This window comes from Aedes aegypti, chromosome 2 (genome assembly GCF_002204515.2).
Source record: "Aedes aegypti strain LVP_AGWG chromosome 2, AaegL5.0 Primary Assembly, whole genome shotgun sequence".
NCBI classification, from domain to species: Eukaryota; Metazoa; Arthropoda; class Insecta; order Diptera; family Culicidae; genus Aedes; species Aedes aegypti.
Window position 1 is genome coordinate 250,821,417 of NC_035108.1, and position 20,035 is coordinate 250,841,451.

The 20,035-nt window shown below is 40.8% G+C and overlaps 1 protein-coding gene across 1 annotated transcript in view; it reads left to right on the forward strand.

The window, feature by feature from the left end:
* The window catches only part of LOC5569497 (NADH dehydrogenase [ubiquinone] flavoprotein 1, mitochondrial), a 28,687-nt gene extending 16,915 nt beyond the window's left edge, over positions 1–11,772 (forward strand). Inside the window, exons 3-4 of the mRNA XM_001658537.2 lie at positions 10,336–11,412; positions 11,484–11,772. Of these exons, the coding sequence (XP_001658587.2) occupies positions 10,336–11,412; positions 11,484–11,560 (1,154 nt within the window). The 3' untranslated portion in view covers positions 11,561–11,772. The remainder of the gene's footprint in view (positions 1–10,335; positions 11,413–11,483) is intronic.
* The last annotated feature ends 8,263 nt before the right edge of the window (positions 11,773–20,035 follow it).

Here is a 20,035-nt window from a genome sequence, read left to right on the forward strand (position 1 = left end):
GCCAGAAACATTGCAATTCCAAAATGTGAAGTAAAATTTGAATCCGTGATTATAGACGATGATCTTAAACTCTTGATCCGTCTTAAAAACGTGAGGAGAAGGCAATTTCAACGCACTCGTGATCCTGCTTTGAAAATTATATGGCAGGATTTGCAGAAAGAAATCAAGAAACGTTTTGCAGATTTAAGAAACAATAATTTTGAAAATAAAATTTCTCAATTGGACCCCGGCTCTAAGCCCTTCTGGAAATTATCTAAAATCTTGAAAAAACCTCAGAAGCCTATACCGGCATTGAAAGAGGAAAACAAATTATTACTAACTAATTGCGAAAAAGCTCAAAAACTTGCTATGCAGTTTGAAAGTGCGCACAATTTTAATTTAGGACTTACTAGTCCAATTGAAAATGAAGTTACTCAGGAGTTCGAAAATATTCTCAATCAAGAGAACGTTTTCGAAAATGCCTGGGAGACTGATTTGGAAGAAGTGAAAACTATTATTAAAAAATTCAAAAATATGAAAGCTCCTGGCGATGATGGAATTTTCTACATCCTCATCAAGAAACTTCCAGAAAGTAGCTTATCATTTTTAGTTGATATATTTAACAAATGTTTTCAATTAGCATATTTTCCTGACAAATGGAAAAATGCTAAGGTTGTTCCAATTTTAAAACCAGACAAAAATCCTGCAGAAGCTTCTAGCTATCGTCCAATCAGTTTGCTTTCCTCCATCAGTAAACTTTTTGAAAAGGTTATTTTGAACAGAATGATGGCCCACATCAACGAGAATTCAATTTTTGCCAATGAACAGTTCGGATTCCGCCATGGACATTCGACCACTCATCAACTTTTACGTGTAACAAATTTGATCCGTTCCAACAAATCTGAAGGCTACTCTACTGGTCTTGCTCTTCTAGACATAGAAAAAGCATTCGACAGTGTTTGGCATGAAGGTTTGATTGTAAAATTGAAAGATTTTAATTTTCCAACATACATTGTTAGAATAATTCAAAGTTATCTGTCAAATCGTACACTTCAGGTTAATTATCAGAACTCCAGATCTGAAAGACTTCCTGTAAGAGCTGGTGTTCCCCAAGGCAGCATTTTGGGACCAATATTATACAATATTTTCACATCTGACTTACCTGAGTTACCTCAGGGATGTCAAAAATCTTTGTTTGCGGATGACACAGGCCTCTCCGCCAAAGGACGAAGCCTGCGTGTCATCTGTAGTAGATTGCAAAAAAGTTTGGATATTTTTTCTTCATACTTGCAAAAATGGAAGATTTCTCCTAATGCTTCCAAAACTCAACTAATAATATTCCCACATAAACCAAAAGCTCTTTATTTGAAACCTTCAAGTAGACATGTTGTCACGATGAGAGGGGTTCCAATAAATTGGTCAGATGAAGTTAAGTATCTAGGACTCATGCTAGATAAGAATTTAACTTTCAAAAATCACATTGAGGGCATTCAAGCCAAATGTAACAAATATGTAAAATGTCTCTATCCCCTTATTAATAGAAAATCAAAACTTTGTCTTAAGAACAAGCTTTTGATATTCAAACAAATTTTCAGGCCAGCCATGTTGTATGCTGTACCAATATGGACTAGCTGTTGTAATACCAGGAAGAAGGCTCTGCAGAGAATTCAAAATAAAATTTTGAAAATGATTCTGAGGCTTCCTCCCTGGTATAGTACCAATGAGTTACATAGGATATCCAATGTTGAAACATTGGAACAAATGTCAAATAAAATAATCAATAATTTCAGGCAAAAATCGTTACAATCTTCTATTGCCACGATTAATGCGTTATATGTTTAGGTTAAGTTAGGTTAAGTATATTAAAAACTTTTTTTTTTCTCTTATGAGCAGGTGAAATCAACTCACCTGTAAAAAATCTGAACTGCTACGGCAAATGAAATGTAATATGTTGTTAACAAAATGTTAATAAAATCTTAGATTTGTTTTACCAAATTAGGATGATAGTGTTGTCTAATAACACAGAACACCTAGATATAAGAAATAATGAATGTAATGTTTGGAATGATACTAATAAAAAAAAAAAAAAAAAAAAAAAAAAAAAAAAAAAAAAAAAAAAAAAAAATGTACAGCACGTATGGTCAAACATGTGAATAGCGCCACCCATCGTTTTTCGTTGCTGCGACGGCGCTTTACAATCAATGGCCCGAAGTAATCTAGGCCTGTGAATGTAAATGGGCGAACGTAAGGTGTCACCCTTGGATGTGGTAGAATAGCCATCTTTGGCGCAGTTGGTTTCGCTCGATAGACTTTGCACCACATACATTGCTTCACAATCTTTTTCACCTCAAAACGAATCTTAGGTATGTAATACCGCTGGCGTAACTCGTTGACGACTGTATCGACATTGGCATGCGCATACCGTTGATGGTATTTGTGGATCAACAGATTGGTGACATGGTTTCCTCTGGGAACTATCACCGGATTTTGGAATTCGTCCGAGTAATACACTGAAACTTCGTTAATCCGACTACGCATTCGAAGTACACCTTTTTCATCTAGAAATGGTGACAACTTTCCAATGGGACTGCTCTTTTTAAGAGACTTGCGTTCACTACCAGAAAGCTCGGAGTTCTTACAAAGAATGGAGATCTCATCGGAATACTCTGCCTTTTGCACCACTCGCCAGACACTTGCCTCTGCTGCTAAGTAATCCTTATGTTCCAATACCGCTATCCTGGTTCCGGTCGCTTCTCGGTTTGAAGATCGGCAACGATGAACGAAGTGGTGAAGGTAGCCAAGGCTCTTCACTAAATCTTCCCAGCGAGAGAACTTTGCAAAGTCGATAGTTGGATCGCGAACTACCGCGTGGTGTTGGACAGCTTTGATATCATCTTGAGGCTCCAAAAACTTGGTCGGCTGACGCGGCCACTCGCTTTCCAATTGGTATAGAAATTCTGGTCCTGAAAACCATGGGCTTTCTGGGTCGAAACATGGGCCATTTCCCCATTTGGTACCCTTATCAGCGACGTTCAGATTTGTTGGGACGTAGTGCCATTCATCAACGCTAGTTTCCGATTGAATTTCCGCAATTCGAAAAGCTACAAACTGCCGAAACTTTCGAGGATCTGCTCTCAACCATGCAAGAACGGTTGTTGAGTCAGTCCACAAGTAGCGTTTCTGGACTGGTATTGAGTGGTTCTCCTGAATGTTCCTAAGCAGTCTCACTCCGATTACTCCGGCACACAATTCGCTGCGTGGAATGGACTGAGGTTTTAGAGGTGTAACTTTAGTCTTTGCTGCTACCAAGGCACAGCGCGGTGATCCATTGTCCATGATCCTGAAGTACGCTGTAGCGCAGTATGCCATTAAGCTGGCATCAACGAAGACATGGAGCTCAAGAGTGTCGTAGCTGGCTAGACTGTAATTCGGGAAATAGCATCTCGGAATTTGAACCTGCCGCAGGTTCGGAATTAATCTCACCCATCGCTGCCACTTCTCAAAATCCTCCGTTGTTATAGGTTCATCCCATTTAACGCCAGACCTCCACACGTCCTGAATCAGAATTTTTCCGTGTACTGTATAAGTAGCTACGAGTCCGAGCGGGTCAAAATGACTCATAACTACCCGGAGAACTTGTCTTTTAGTCGGAACGATACGGCCAGATAGCAACGGGTAAAGATCTTCTCGGAATTGGGTCTCAAACACAAACATATCACTCCTGGGATCCCATGTTATCCCCAAGACACGCTCGGTAATTGTGGATTTTTCCACAGAAAAGCACTTTGCAGTATCATCGACGTCAACCCCGACCCGTCGAAGAACTTCCTCGGAGTTGGACTGCCAGTTCCTAATCTCGAAGCCGGCCTTATCGAAGATCCAGCGTACTTCTTCCACTATGCGCACAGTTTCATCCACGGTATCTCGGCTATCCAGAAAATCATCTACGTAGGTGCAGTTGATGATTGCCGACGCTGCTTCTGGAAAGGCCTCCGCATACTCCTTCGCATTGGTATTTTTAACGTGTTGCGCTAAACACGGGGAACATGACGCTCCAAAGATAACAACGTCCATGATGTACACTGTGGGCTGTTCCTCGGGATCGTGTCGAAAAAGGAATCTTTGAGCCTGTCGATCAGTTTGCTTGACCAGTAACTGATGAAACATTTGCCGAACATCGCCTACTGCAACATACTGCCGTTGTCGGAATCCGCAAATGACCTTCAACAACGGAGTCAAGAGATCTGGCCCGACTAGCAACATCGAGTTGAGCGATACGTCTCCAACACGTGCCGCTGCATCCCACACGATGCGAACTTTCCCAGGTTTGCGGGGGTTCTGGACGATTCCCAAAGGAAGGTACCACACACGACGTTGATCAGAATGTTGTAGCTCGTCTCCAGTTGCAATATGTGCATAGCCACGCTCTAGGTACTCTTTTATCTGGTCTACAACCTTCATTTTTAATGCTGGATCCTTAGCAAACTTCTTTTCCAAGCAGACCAAACGACGTTCAGCCATTTTGTAGCTCTCAGGAAACTCAAAGTTGTCACTTTTCCATAAAAGTCCGCATTCGAACCTTCCGGAATCAGTTCGCTTGGTAGTCTGCTCCAAAATCCGCCTAGCTCGTTGATCTTCGGCTGACTCTAAAGGTAGACACGGATTCACCCCAATCGTTTCTACAGCGAAGTAATTGTTGACCAGCTGGTGAAGTGTCTCGTCTGCTGTACAGTTACACATGTGGAACAGCACGTGATCAGTACGTTGTGATTCTCTACGTCCACCTCCAAAAATTGTCCACCCAAGTCGCGTTTTGGCGGCTATGGGTTCTTTGTTGCGCCGCTCGCGTTTGTCTAGCGTCAACTTTAGTGTGGCATTATCTAATCCTATAAGAATTCGAGGAACTGCATTCGAGAAGCTTTGAACAGGAAGCCCTTTTAAGTGCGGAAACTGCTTGGAGAGTTGTTCGTAATCCAGACTTTGTTGCGGTAAATCAAGGCGAGGTACTGTTTGCACTTCGGAGAGGGCATAATCTGGTCCACCGTGGACGCCGGAAATTCGTAACTCCACTTGCCTCGACGTTGGTTCCTTCCTGGTAACACTGCCAGTCCACTGAATACACAGCGAACTGATATTTCCGCTCAAACCTAATTCCTCAGCGACTTCCTCTTCCATCAACGTGACATTCGATCCGTCGTCCAAAAATGCAAAGGTAGAGACAGATTTGCCATTGCTGGAAAGAATCACGGGGACTATCTTGAATAGAACGCCGGTTTGGCGAGAACAATGAGCTGATATAATTCCCGATGGACCTGCTTGAACAGTGCTTATGGGCTTGACCGATGTATGAAGCAGTCTATGATGGGGTTCCTTACAACCGTCGAAATCGCAGGACTGTTTCGATCTGCAAGGCCACTTTCCGTGGCTTCCCAGGCAACGTTGACATAGTTTCATTTGATCCACGAGGCGCTGTTTTTGGTCCATACTGAAACCTGCAAATTTATCGCAGCTACGTAGCTTGTGGTCGCTTCTATTGCACGCTGGGCACGGCTTGACGACGTACGATTCGGATTTAGCTTGATACTCCGTTTTAGGACTCGATGTCTGGACGCTTTTCTTCTCCTCGACGTTGTGTGCATTGATGAAGCCACCCTTCTCTTTCTTGCTTCGTCGATTTTCATCTTGATTGCAATCAGTAGGCAACGAGACTTTGCAAGCGGCAGCTTTAATAGAGGTGACGTAATCGCTAAATGCCTTGAGTGTAACCAGGGGAATTCTTTGCATATGAAGACCCCAATCCAACCGAAGACTTGGGGGTAATTTCCCTACCAGCTCTGTTAACAACATTGGATTCGACAGGTGGTCTTGCAGATTAGCAGCTTCGATGAAGGTCACCAGGTTTCTGACTTCTCTGCCAAAATTTATCAGCGTGTCGAGCTTGTTGACGTTGGGAGGAGGCGCGTGTCGAATTTTCAACAGCAGGCAATGAACTAACTGATCCGGTCGACCACATTCGTCGCGAAGTGTTTCGATTATCTCTGGGATCGCCGCCGGCAAAGTCAATATACTTTGAACTTTCTCCCTGGCAGCACCTACCAAACTCTTTTGCAGCCTAGAGAGATTCTCGTCTGGCTGAATTCCACACATCGTAGTAGTGGACTCGAATGCGTTAATAAACATTGGCCACTCTAGGGGATCACCTGAGAATTTAGGCAGCTCCCGTGATACCACTTGCCGTGCAGCCAATTGCTGTGCACTCAATATTCCTTCACCTGCACGGTAGAAGCTCGAAGCTTGACCTGGTAGTGTATGACCCGTGGAATACCCAGGATCAGGTTGGATATGCGATGTGCTGTTTCTATGTGCACCGGAGCTCGACTGCTGGAATGGCGTAGCTTGCGGCACGTGACCTGTCGACCATTGATCATAGTACGACGGTTGATAAAAACGCATCGGCTGGGAAGTCCTGATCGGTTGCGTGACGGGAATGCGATTAGTAGTAGGAAATTGCTGCTGACTGTCCACGAAGGTCACGTTTGCGTTTCGCGACCACTGTGCGTGGCACGTAGGAACTGGATCTGCCGAAGGGTTTTGGTTCATCGTGGATGTTAAATAGTAGTTAGTTTGGTGACCACACGGCTGGAAATGTTGATAGTTTTGCTGCTCCATCCTAGGTTGCTGTGCATCTATCTCCTCCGCTTGAATATGAACTCCACTATGAACATTGGCAGAAACGTGACTTTCCAATGGATCCGCACCTGGCAACGTGTACTCCTTTGGACCTGACTGTATTGTCGGTGGAAGTTGACGTTTATTTTGACACGATGGATGTTGTTTCTGCTGTTCTTGATGAGGAACGTTACGAAGCTGCATCGAGGAAGATTGCGCAGATGGATGGCTTGTAGTAGCAATTGTTACCGGCATCGGTGGACCGCTGGTGGCTACTGACACGATGGGCGCAACTAATGATGGCAAATTACTTTTTGGTGGCAGCATAGAGGTGGTTTGAACGACGGTGTGGTGCATGAGAGGCGATTGATTGACGACTTCCTGATCGTAAGACGGTGCTGGTAAGATTTTTCGCTTGTCTGGTACCGCTAGAACTACGTTCTCGCTTGAGGCAATGGGAGTCGATGTCTGCACGCTTAATTGCTGATCTACCACTTTCGCTGGAGTATCGGTCGATTGATTGATCCAGGTTCGTACTTCACTTCTGTAGCTGACCCGACTTTTGCCACTGTTTCGGCTTCTAAAGCTCGACGTACTGCCTCTGAGATGCTTTTCAGCTTGGATTTCAGCTTCCAACTGGTGCTTCTCCGCGAGAAAGGCTCGTTCCCGTTCAGCTTGCTGTAGTAGAAGACGATCATCAAGCGCTTTCGATTCTTCTAATTGCCTCAACCGCAAACGGGCACTGGAGCTTCCTGAACTGACCGATATTGCTGAGCTGCTGGTACCATCGCCTCGGCTAGAACAGTAGCCGCATTGCCATGGTCTATTGCAAATAGAGGCTTGCACTCCCGCACAGGTGTAGTGGAACCAAGTTCCACAAGTATCGCATGCAACCATGTCTTCGGCATGGTCCGGCCGATTGCATGCCTTGCAGTGGTTGTGAGTCGGCATTTCTAAACTGCTCATGTCCGACTGGAATCGTATTGGATGCAGTAAATTTCGAGGATGTTAAAAAACGGTTTCGCAGTTGGGGTTTTTTTCCGCTACTCGACTGGAAATAATAACTTTATTGATAAACGAATCCAATATCTCAATATAGGTAGTAGTCACTTACAATTTAGTTTTCTTACAATCCGCGTAGTCCAATTAGTATTCCAGTAACAATTTCTGAGGTTAGGATAGCTAATAATGTAAGATATCAATTAAGTAATGTGCCAACTATTAATCAGGCTGTACTTACTTCTCCGTACTAATTAGTTTATAAGTTTTAGCATAAGAGACTTGTTCCAACGACTAACTCTCGGACTATTCAATGTTTAGGCTGTAATTTTAGGAATAAGTTGTAGATTCGTGTTTGCATGATAAAGGAATAGTTTTAAATTGCATGAATATACTGTACATTCAAACTATGACACTGTACTGACCTATTGACTAGAACAATTTCACGTTATCCAGTTCAATAGCAAGCGGTTATGGCAGTTTTTATAATATAAATTAGCAAGTAGATTTCACAATATAAATTTTCATCAACTAAATGTTCACGTGTTTCGTTTGTGTATTCACTGATGATCTGTCATCGACGAGTCAAAGTTGACGTTCAACGAGCGCGCTGCGTCACCTTAATACGGTGCCGATATAAAGGGCCTATCGCCCGTATTCCGCAACAAAAAGAATCTTCAAACTCTTCGCAGGCCGCATCAAATGGGCCGAATATAGCCTGCGGTCGTACGTTGGGCAGCCCTGATAAATGAAATGAATGCATATATGTACTACCTCTTCATCCGTGTAGTTCTCCCTCATGTCGATCAAAACTTTGCCCACAGGCTTTTGTTTTAATCTCGTTATTTTCCGAAATAACTGATTAAAACAAATCTTCGAAATCCGAGTCAGAAACTGTTTCAGATTTCTAATCGCAGAAGCAGCGAAACCTGTTTCGTAACCGCAATCGAAAACTGTTTTTGTTGTTACAAATATGACGGTTCGATTGCAGTTGTATTGGTGAACCCAGCCATGAAACCGTGATTCTTCACAGTGCGAACCTATCGGATTTGGGGTTTGAACTAGTGCGAAACTAGGTCCAACCTGTGCGAATAAAAAAACGTTTTGACAGCACTTAGGTTGGAACTAGTGCGAACCTAGGTTGGAACTGAACAAAAACGAATTCGACATTATATTCATTAAGACAAATTTTATGTCAGATGAATCAAATACAAATCAATAAACACGTATGTTATGTACATTGAAATGTCATTGGGTTCCAAGATTGAAATCTTCATTTATCAAAATTAAGATATCGAAGCGCAATAGATTTTTGTTATACTTAGAAAGATGTGCTCTTTCGATCAAGCTAAGAAAAACTGTAAAGTTTTCATCGCTAACAACCCAATTCAATGCTGGAAAATGGAACGTTTCATGACAGATTGGTGTATTGAAAACAGTCTCGCTTGTGGTACACAGTGACCGATTTGGACATCGGGGACCGTTGGTGTTGGTACAAAATGAGGAAAGTTGAGTTTTATAAAAATCAAATCAATAAAAACTTTTGCAAATTGTAATATTAATCGAATTAGACAACACACATCACATCGTGAATATTGCGTAAACAATCATCTGTATCAAATACTTAACAAGACTTTCATTATAGGTTATAAATTTGAGTCAGTCTAACTCAATCAAGTGTAAAACGTAAAATATACCGAAAGAAGAAGGAAGAGGTTCGACTGATGTGAATTTATAGCTACTGGATTCGGCACTGCAGTCTTGGGAGGAATCAAGACATCGTTTTGATTCCTCCCAAGACTGCAGTGCCGAATCCAGTAGCTGTAAAATATATCAGTTGAAATCATAACTAGATGATTCATCTTCTTCTTCTTGGCATCAACGTCCCCACTGGGACAGAGTCTGCTTCTCAGCTTAGTGTTCTTATCAGCTCTTTCATAGTTATTAACTGCGAGCTTTCTTTGCCAAGGTTGTCATTTTCGCATTCGTATATCGTTTGACAAGTACGACGATACTCTATGCCCAGAGAAGTCAAGGAAATTTACATTACGAAAAGATTTTGGACCGAACGTGAATCGAACCCAGACACCTTCAGCATGGCTTTGCTTTGAAGTCGCGGACGCTAATCACTCGGCCAATTAAGACCCCAAGGCAAGGCTCCCTTGCTTTATATTTTATGTTAGGGATATTGACAACTGCTAGGAAGAAAAACGCACGCTTCTTCCTGCAGATAATGCTACAGTCTCTGTGGGTTATGGTGAATTCTAAGCTTTCAGTAAACATTATTTTCATTTTCATTTTGCAGTGTTTGGTAGGGCAATGAGAGCGCAAGTCAGTCGAAAGCCGGGGCACTGCAACCATCATGTCAAAAAAGTGTCTTTTAAAGACCATTTTGGTAAAGACAGAGACATTAGAGACCTTCCATTAAAAATCGAGACTTGCTTTAAAATAGTGACCTAGTCTTTAAAAAGAAACCTTCTACTAGATCTGTCCTTTTTATCTGAAGTTATGTCGGCTTGCGAATTTTGCTACGAAGATTAACGTAAAAAATCTCACGGATCTTTGAGAGTTGGAAATAATTATCTGTTGGGCAAGTGTACCGGGAAATACTTTTCCGTAACGTAGTACAAAATTGATTATTTATTGACCACAACTAATCTGTCTTTTTTCTGTTCTTTTTTTTTGCAGATGAGATCAAGGTCTCGGGACTGCGTGGACGCGGTGGAGCTGGCTTTCCAACCGGTATGAAATGGTCTTTTATGAACAAGCCATCCGATGGACGTCCGAAGTATTTGGTAGTGAATGCCGATGAGGGAGAACCCGGAACCTGCAAGGACCGTGAAATTATGCGTCACGATCCCCACAAGCTGATTGAGGGATGCTTGATCGCTGGCCGCGCCATGGGAGCCCGTGCTGCGTACATTTACATCCGAGGCGAGTTCTACAACGAAGCCTCCAACATGCAGCTGGCCATTGCTGAAGCCTACCAGGCTGGATTGATTGGCAAGAATGCTTGCAACTCCGGGTATGACTTCGATGTGTTCATGCACCGTGGTGCCGGAGCTTATATTTGCGGTGAAGAGACGGCCTTGATCGAATCGCTGGAAGGTAAGCAAGGCAAGCCCCGTCTGAAGCCGCCATTCCCAGCTGATGTCGGTGTTTTCGGATGCCCCACAACTGTATCCAACGTGGAAACGGTTGCGGTAGCTCCTACAATCTGTCGCCGAGGTGGAGTCTGGTTTGCCAGCTTTGGACGCACTCGTAACTCGGGAACCAAGCTGTTCAACATTTCGGGACACGTCAACACCCCTTGCACCGTCGAGGAGGAAATGTCCATCCCGTTGAAGGAGCTCATTGAACGTCACGCCGGAGGAGTTCGTGGTGGATGGGATAATTTGCTGGGTATCATCCCAGGTGGTTCTTCGACCCCGATTATCCCCAAGAATGTCTGTGATGATGTCCTGATGGACTTTGACGGACTGGTTCAGGCGCAGACATCGCTTGGAACGGCTGCCATCATCGTGATGGACAAGTCCACCGACGTAATCAAGGCCATTTCGCGTCTGATCGATTTCTATAAGCACGAAAGTTGCGGACAGTGTACGCCATGCCGCGAGGGCATCACTTGGATGTACAAGATGATGCATCGTTTCGTCGACGGAAATGGGCGTCCGGAGGAGATCGACATGCTGTGGGAAATCTCCAAGCAGATCGAGGGACACACCATCTGCGCTTTGGGTGATGGCGCTGCTTGGCCAGTGCAAGGTAAGTTCCCTACATAGAAGTTAAGATTTGAATCTTGTTGAGATTGTTTCGCCCTTCATTCTTTATTCAAGGTCTTATTCGTCATTTCCGACCGGAAATCGAGGCGCGTATGAAGAAGTACGAACAGAAGGTAGCCGCCAAACAGTGATAAATGAATGAATCAATACATTTTGATGCTAAATAAAGCGTAAACCCTGCTTGTTAGAAATTGATGCACTTCTTTCGTCAAATACGTTTTAGCAACATCAGAAAAGGAGAAAAAGAAATACTTCGTGTGTAGGTACTGGTATAAATACCTTACGAATATGTTTAACAATTCGAACATTAATTAACTACAATAAAGTATTTAAAATTGGAAAACGATGCCACATTATATACCGAAGCATACCCTACGTACAAAATCAGTACGTTCGATTCAATTAATTGAACTTTTGATTCAATTCAAAACACCAGACACCATGATTTGAAGAGTTCTTAGTTTGCATAAGCTTTACTGTTTCTAGCATTATTTTTTTTTATAAAATCTTATAGTACGAAAAGCCACCACAAATGTTGAGATGATGTTCTAAATTATAACATCAATATGGCTCTAAAGGGGCCCTTGTACACTTTAAATCAACTATAGTTGTGGTAATGCAGTTATGTTATCTTGCACCTTAGTTACTTGGGAAACTAGTCAATTGCAATTCATTTTTTAATACGTACCGTGTACGCACCTAACTTTGCGCAGCTCCAAACTTTGCGCATTTTTAACAAGCATGAAAAAATGAAAATTATTCAATGATTTTTTCAACAATTCTGTTTCAGTAACATGTTCGTTTATGTGAAATAAGTATTTGACATACATTTGTTTACTAAGAAACCCTCGTTAATATTTGTAAATAATCAAAAAACCTTGACGTTACTCGTATAAATCTCAACTTTTACACCGTCTTAACACAAGCGCTAAGAAGTGGCTCTGCCAAAAATCAACATTTTTCTGAACAAAACTGTGTTGTGAGAAGTATATTTGCGGTATATTTGCAAAAAAGGTAATATTCTATTAATTCCATTAATTTTCCAGACAATATGTCGATTTTTTATTTGAAAAAAGCGATGCGCAATATTAGGACCCACTTTTTACATAAGGGTCTTAATTTTTGCGCACTTCTAGCAATTCAAAATGGCACGTAAATACATGTACGTCATTGCAAATGATAAAAGCTGTCAGTCTAACCTAACCAGGAATGGTCACTCAATCCATAAGGCAGCGGCTACATATAATATTCCTGAAAGTACCTTTTGTATGAAGCTGAAGGCATGGTGTGCATCGAAAAATCTCGAAATACCCTACTGAATACTGTATTGACGCAGGAGGAGACTTTTACTGTAAACTTGGATAATTGATAGTGGTTGGCTTCTCAGTTGATGGACAATGATTCACTTTCCAGTTGTCTAGCAAAAAAGCCCGCTCAATTATGGAATATCCGGTACGTACGGCAACAAAAAATAATGAATCGCTAGTGATCAACGTTGTAAACACCGAAACCAGTGATATCATCCATTTTTGACCCATCGGTGAAGAACTGTCGGTTCTCGCTGACATGCCCGAATTTACTTGCAAACATGGGAAAGATAAACTTTGAACGAAAGTGATCTGGTATACCATGCATATCTTGCTTCATGGACAAATCAAATACTACAGAGGACAGGCGAAGTCTAGGAAGTTGTCACGATTGGTGTTAACCGAAGATGGGCTGACCTCCAGCGTCATGCACCAGTAGTACACACTCATGAAACAAGTTTGAGGATTATGTTCAAGCAGCTTTTCAAAGTTTTCAATAACCAATGGATTGAGAACCTAACAACGGATGGGGAACCTGAGTGTTAACTCCGCGAAACGATCTGTCAGGGGCTGTACTCCTGCAAGTACCTCTAGACTCATTGTGTGAGTCGAGTTCATGCAGCCTAGTGCGATGCGAAGACAACGGTACTGAATCCGCTGTATCTTCAGCATATGTGTTTTCGCCGCGGATTGACACTACTACCGTACTCTAAGACCGGCAAGATGGTTGTTTGGTACACCATGTTCCGGTTATAGTTCGCATGAAGTTGATTCGTTTTTGGCATTTCTATGTCAGATACGCAATTTGTTTCCCCCAGGTGCATTTAGCGTCGAGCCAGACCCCGAGATATTTAGAAGACATGCTATGAGTGATTGTCTTACCCATGAGTGTTAGCGGAAATTTGGCAGGTTTGTTTCTTTGAAAAGACAACCATTTCAGTTTTCTTCGTAGAGAATTCGATACCCAGCTTTAAGGCCCAAGTAGACAAATTGTCCAGAGTATCTTGTGAGGGTTCTTGTAGTTCGGCTGCTGTTGGTCCTGTGACAGAAACAAAACAGTCGTCTGCCAGCTGTCTTAACGAACAATTTTCCATGAGACAGTCATTAATGTCTCTCACATAAAAATTATAAAGAAGGGCACTCATGTTGGAATAGAGGTAGTGTCGCACCTCAGGTAGAAGAATCGTCGGTTGAGAAGCATGCGTCGTCGTAGGTAAAAGTGTGGAAGATTTGTTGTGAGGTATAATATTTGTGTAGGATGTTGAATTGTAAAAATAGATACCTGGTTTGGATAAAGAGAGTTGCAGCTGCTCATTGAGATATCAGTCAGTTAGCTGCCCAGTTGAAGGAGACATCTACTGTATTGTATTTCTTTATGATTTGCAATCGGATGTGGACGGGCTAGCCTCGCTAGGATCTGCGTGGACTTAGCGGACTAGCTCTTCAACAACTCAGACATGAGCCCTGTGGTAGACCCATGTAGCTAATTCGTGAAACTGTCAAGCTGCCATGAGTAAAACTCATATGCTTCTCGGACAACAAATTGTACAAAAAGTTGTTCAAATTTGATGAAAGGCCACTTGCGTGGAGTTTGTCTGAAAGGACATCAACACAAACTGAGTCAAAAGCACCCTTAATATCCAAAAACACTGAACCCATCTGCTCTTTTTGAGCAAAGGCAAGTTGAATTTCTGAAGAAAACAGCGCAAGACAGTCGTTCGTTCCTCTGGCTCTGCGAAAACCAAACTGCGTATCTGACAGCATGCCATTCGATTCAACCCATTAATCCAGTCGAAGGAGAATCTTCTTCTCTCAATCTTCTCTAACAACTTGCGAATACACGACAACATTGCAATTGGACGGTACGAATTATAGTTCGACGCGGGTTTCCCGGGTTTTTAGATGGCTATTACTCTCACCTGCCTCCAGTCATCCGGAACAATGTTAAACTACAGAAAGTGATTAAACAAGTTCAATAGGCGCCTCTTTGCGACGTCAGGGAGGCCCTTAAGCAAATTGAACTTGACTCGATGCATTCCTGGAGCGGAATTGTTACATGAGAGGAGAGCAAGTGAGAATTCAACCATCGAAAATGGTCTATCCATGGCGTCCCTATCCACCGGAATATCTCGTCGCACGCGATCAACAGGAATGGAATCCGGATAAACTTCCTTAGTGAAATCGATAATCCACCGAGAGCTCTCTCGATCTTCATTAACCGACGATATACTACGCATTCTTCTTCCGACGGTCCAGAGCGTTCTCAACGAGGTTTCATGTGACAATTCTTCCACAAAATTACGCCAATAACCGCTTTTCTTCGCTTTGACCAAGCTTTTAAACTTGCGTTCAAGGGCTGAATAGCGCTCATAGTTGTCAATTGAACCACGCTTCCGAAAGTCTTTAAACGCGACGGATTTCTCGCGATAGAGTTCCTTACACTCGTCATCCCACTACGGATTGGGAGGCTTCTTACGAACCGACGGACTGGCACAGGACGGCGTTGAGCTTGAAGCGCGCTGTTGACAATCAACTCGGATAAAAATCGATACTCTTCCAACGCAGGAAGTACTTCTACCACTTGTTCTCCATCAATGATCACATCCACGTACTTTCCCCATTTTATGTGCTTTGTGAGCTCGTAGGCGAGATCGATGGATGAAGACTGTTGTGTTCCATTGGAAATTGAAACTACGAGATATAGAGATTTCAGGGGAAAGAAATTGATCGACATTAAATGTCGATTTATAGTGAAAAACTTCCCAAAAGCTGCAGTATTCCACTGTTATAATTGAAAGAGAGCGAGAGAGGAGAGAATCTCTCATTTGTACATAGGTCCTTTAGTAATGTTTAGCGAGATTTCTTCTTGCTCCATATGAATAGAAGAGTCTCATAGATAAAATACAACATAATTCTGAATGAATACATATATCTTTAGATCATGAAATGGGGGTTAAAGATGGAAGAAATTCATTTCATTATAAAAAAATGTTCTTCCATATCCCACAAAACGTAATGAGCGAGTGTGAACGTGCTCGATCGTCTTACTTATTTATTACAGATTCGAGTGCGTTTAATGAGGTTACGTAATCTTGTATGACAGCATAAGGGGCCGTCCATAAATGACGTAGCATTTTTTCACTGATTTTTTAACCCCCCTCCCCCCTCGTAGCATTTCATCACAAATGTTGATACACCCCCCCCCCCCCCTTGAAAAATACGTAGCATATCAAACAACCCCCCCCCCCTCATAATTTTTTTATTCGTTTTCCTCAACAATGTGGCTAAAACGAAAATCTGACGAACAATAGTTTGATATACTGAGCTGCTCAAAAGCATTTTTTTACCTTCATTACGATATTTAAGATAACCTTTTCGTCATGAGTGACTATCTCGGGAATGGGCTTTGATCCCAGCCCAAGTAACATTGATAGTTGAATAGTAGCTTTTTCAGCTAAAATACTTCTTATACAGCCTCTATTTAGCTGAATAAGCTGTTATTCAGCTAGCAATGTTACCTGGGAGGTTCTCGGCGTTAGAGGCATGACTTCTAACCACTACACCAGACACTTCCCAGTCAAAATTCATTTGGAAAACAGTTTTAAACAGACCTATTTCTTGTTTAAGTAACATAATTTTGCTTTCCAGTTTCATAAAGGTTAAATTTAATTTGTGGTACTTTTGCTGTTGATAGCATTAAAACATAAAACAAGTTTACAGCTAAAGAGGTAGAAATAATGTGAAAATTGAGTGGTTCAGATAATTGATAGTGCAATAAAGAAACACTCGAATTTGATGTCCTCATTATTCACGTTGAACACATTATTCACTGAATACATATCTTGTTTTACTGTGATGATATTAATATTCGCCTAAATAAGCATATTTTATTCTTTTGAAGAAATAAACCTCCAACAGAAAATAAATATTACACTAAAACGGTTCATGCTATGTCTTGATAACAAATGAAAAGCAATGTTTATCATGTCGATAAAGCATTGTTTTATAGTTAACTTCAAATTGTGTGTTTAATAATTGATAAATTTAGACACGAGTATCATATCATATTCACATTTGTTTTCACATTAAGGAAATTTAAAATTTCATAAAAAATTGTAATCTTAGTATATGATATTTTTGAAGCTGGAACATCATATTCAAACCCGTTTAAAAACTTGAACAAAACAGGTGATAAAAAACTGTTTGTCAATGATTTTTTTCAGCGATACTATTTTTACCGACAAGATTCAAAATGCTACGTCCACTAGTTGGGACCCCTCCCTCCCCCTCGTCACACATCGTCACAAATTCGTGAAGACCCCCCTCCCCCCTAAAATGCTACGTCATTTATGGACGACCCCTAACTGTATATTCACTCTAAACGCTTAACATAATGCTGAATTAAAATAATGCCACAAAGCATTTATAATGTTAATCAAATGGGTCATTGCTTGACAGTTATTGAATAAATGCATGATAACATTATTAATGCAACAAATGTTGACTTCCGATCAAATTAATGCAATGATTTAATGCTTGTGGTTACTTGGGGAAATGCCTTGAATAGTCACTTGTTGCGTAGAATGGTTTTTGAACATGAAAAGGTAATAGAAATATCTTCGTTTTTGGCTTGAATAATTAGAATTGTAGAATTTTGAGTGTAGATTCTTGATGAATTACATGAAGTTTAGAATGGACCGATGCACGAGTTCACTAATTTGACGTTTGAGCGGTGCCGAATTCACTGGTTGCCATGGTCACATAAATAACACGGCACCGCTAAAACGTCAAATAGTGAACCCGTGCATAGGTCCATACAGGCGTTTGGCGCGATTTTGAAAGTAGATTTTGATATTCGCACGTATTCAGTTTTATGTATTAAAATCAAATCAGATTATCCCATTTATATTTTGAATGATTAATCGGTTTCAATTAATTATCTTGAACATATATCAGATTAAACATCTTAATAATCGTGAATCTAGTTTTTAAGAGTTATATCCCTGTTCCTTCAAGCATTGGATGCCATTGAAATTATAAGCAAGGGTATCGTCGGCTTGGTAGAATTGGAAAAAAGTATTTCCACGTATTTCGTCGACTACTAAATACTTAAAAATACTTTCAATGGTGCGAAAGATTCTCACTGCAATGTACTTTAACTGAAGCAGGACTTAAAAAATCGGGTGCCGTGAAAGTATTTCGTGATAAATCAATTTTTAAGTTTTAATTTGTGTACGCTTTTCAAATATGTACAATAATATACACCAACCTGGCCTAGAAGACCTAGCTCAATGCAAATGGAACTATGCTCAGTTTATTATTTCAAACACAAAACTAGTTACAAAAAAAGGAATATTCGTACACAAAGATTCCTCGTAATATTTTTTTCGATAAATTGTTAATTTGCGCGTCATAACCCTTAAAATCTTTCGATTTAAGGCTAAGTAGCCCGTCATTCGTTTTGGCAACAATGATGACTTTTCAGCTTGCATTTCAAAGTGATAAAACTCAGTCTTGATAGTTTATGCTGACTTGAAAAAGTATCACTGTACACGCTAACATGCATTAAGTGTGCTGATACTTTTTCAGCTGTGTCAGTGCAAAGCCAACTGATTTTCTTTGATTCGAAATCGTGAGATGAATTAGCAACAATTATCAACAACGCGTACAAATTTCAATGACGGCCTACTTCGCCTTAAGGCGTTGAACCGTGTTCTTCATAAGTTGGTACAACCATAGTTCTAACATTTCATATTTTTTCGATATGACATTTTGCGTGGTTCGGTGCGGATTGAATTTTCACGTAGTTTCACCACGAAAAATATTGTGTGCTTCCCGTCTGTACAACATTTGAAATAAAACAAGTGTAGGCTGGTTTGCTGCCGAAAAAAAAAAATGATCGCCTATCTCGATACGTGCGAAATTTCTTTTCAAAAATGGCCAAAAAAATATTTGTTTCTTCGATCGCAGTGCGCAGTTGAAAAGAAATGTAAATTCAAATGGAGCTCTCTGTAGAATGTTTTTGATTCTACCGGTCAAGAAAATTTTTGCTTTTATTGAACGAAACAGCAATCTTAGCTCTTCTTTGGATTGCTCTGAAGTTAACAATGAAGCAATTTATGATTTGAGCCTCAAAAGCAGCTCAAACAACGTACTTATTGTACCGCAACATTTTTACTACAGTTCTATATCGGCCCATATATATAGTCCAATTTGCAGTTAAAAAAGGTTAGCCGATAGGCAAAAATTGTCTAAAGCGATTCCCGTTCGAATTGATTTTTTTTCCTTTGCGAACAGCGAGCGAATCCTCAATTTCTCACAAATAAAGAAAAACCAATAAATTACTTTCTAACAAATCGGGCTTAAATATAGTGGTCTGTATCCTAGAATAACAAAAAATAAGATTTGATATATAAAAAGCAGAAAAAATGCTGTTTTAAACTTATTTCATTTCACGTGACAACTCTTCAGGGCGATTCAAATTTAAAAATTGTTTGAAAATCCAGTCTCCCATATGCTCATTACCATCCTTACCATAAAAATAGTGTTCTGGGAAATTTTCAGCTTTCTACCTAGGTGGTGATTTAAAGGTGCCCCAAAGACAATGTAGGTTTATATGGAAATTAGGTACTAGCGTGTTTGGAACATTTCTCAAAATTTCTCCATAGTACCGTGCTGCATCAATACCCGGACGCTTAAGCCGGGACACATATTCAAACTCCAATTCTCGCATAACTTCTGATCTCGCCCTAAAAGCCATTGGTAACCATGTGTGTAGCTCGTTGTTTCTGGGCATTTGAAAGGATTTTCATGTTATTTAACAACGCTATGGGAAAGAAAGGATCATTAGCTACCTGCCCGTGATGTAGGTTTGGATGCTTATTCTTTCTTTTGCTCAGAAACAACGATCTACACATGTGGCTACCAATGGCTTTTAGGGCGTTATCTCAGAGTATGCGAGAATTTAAACCACTTTTCATCGAATAAGGTGTAAGTTCATTTTTGCTACACATACTAGAACTTGGTACGAAAAGTAAATTTTATGTTGAAAGTTATGATAATAACATGAAAATCATTGAAACAATCAGCCTTGTCTTGTCCTTAAATCCGGACACCAGAAGCAATACCTGCCTATAAATCCGGACACTTGTGAATCAAAATCCGGACAGCACTTTTGCAGTAAATAATATTGCAACAATATCCATAAAAAGATGATCTGCATTTTCCGTAAGTCACATTTATAAACACTACATGCAGGCCTTTGATCTATGATATTTATGATAATGAAATGATTGTAAA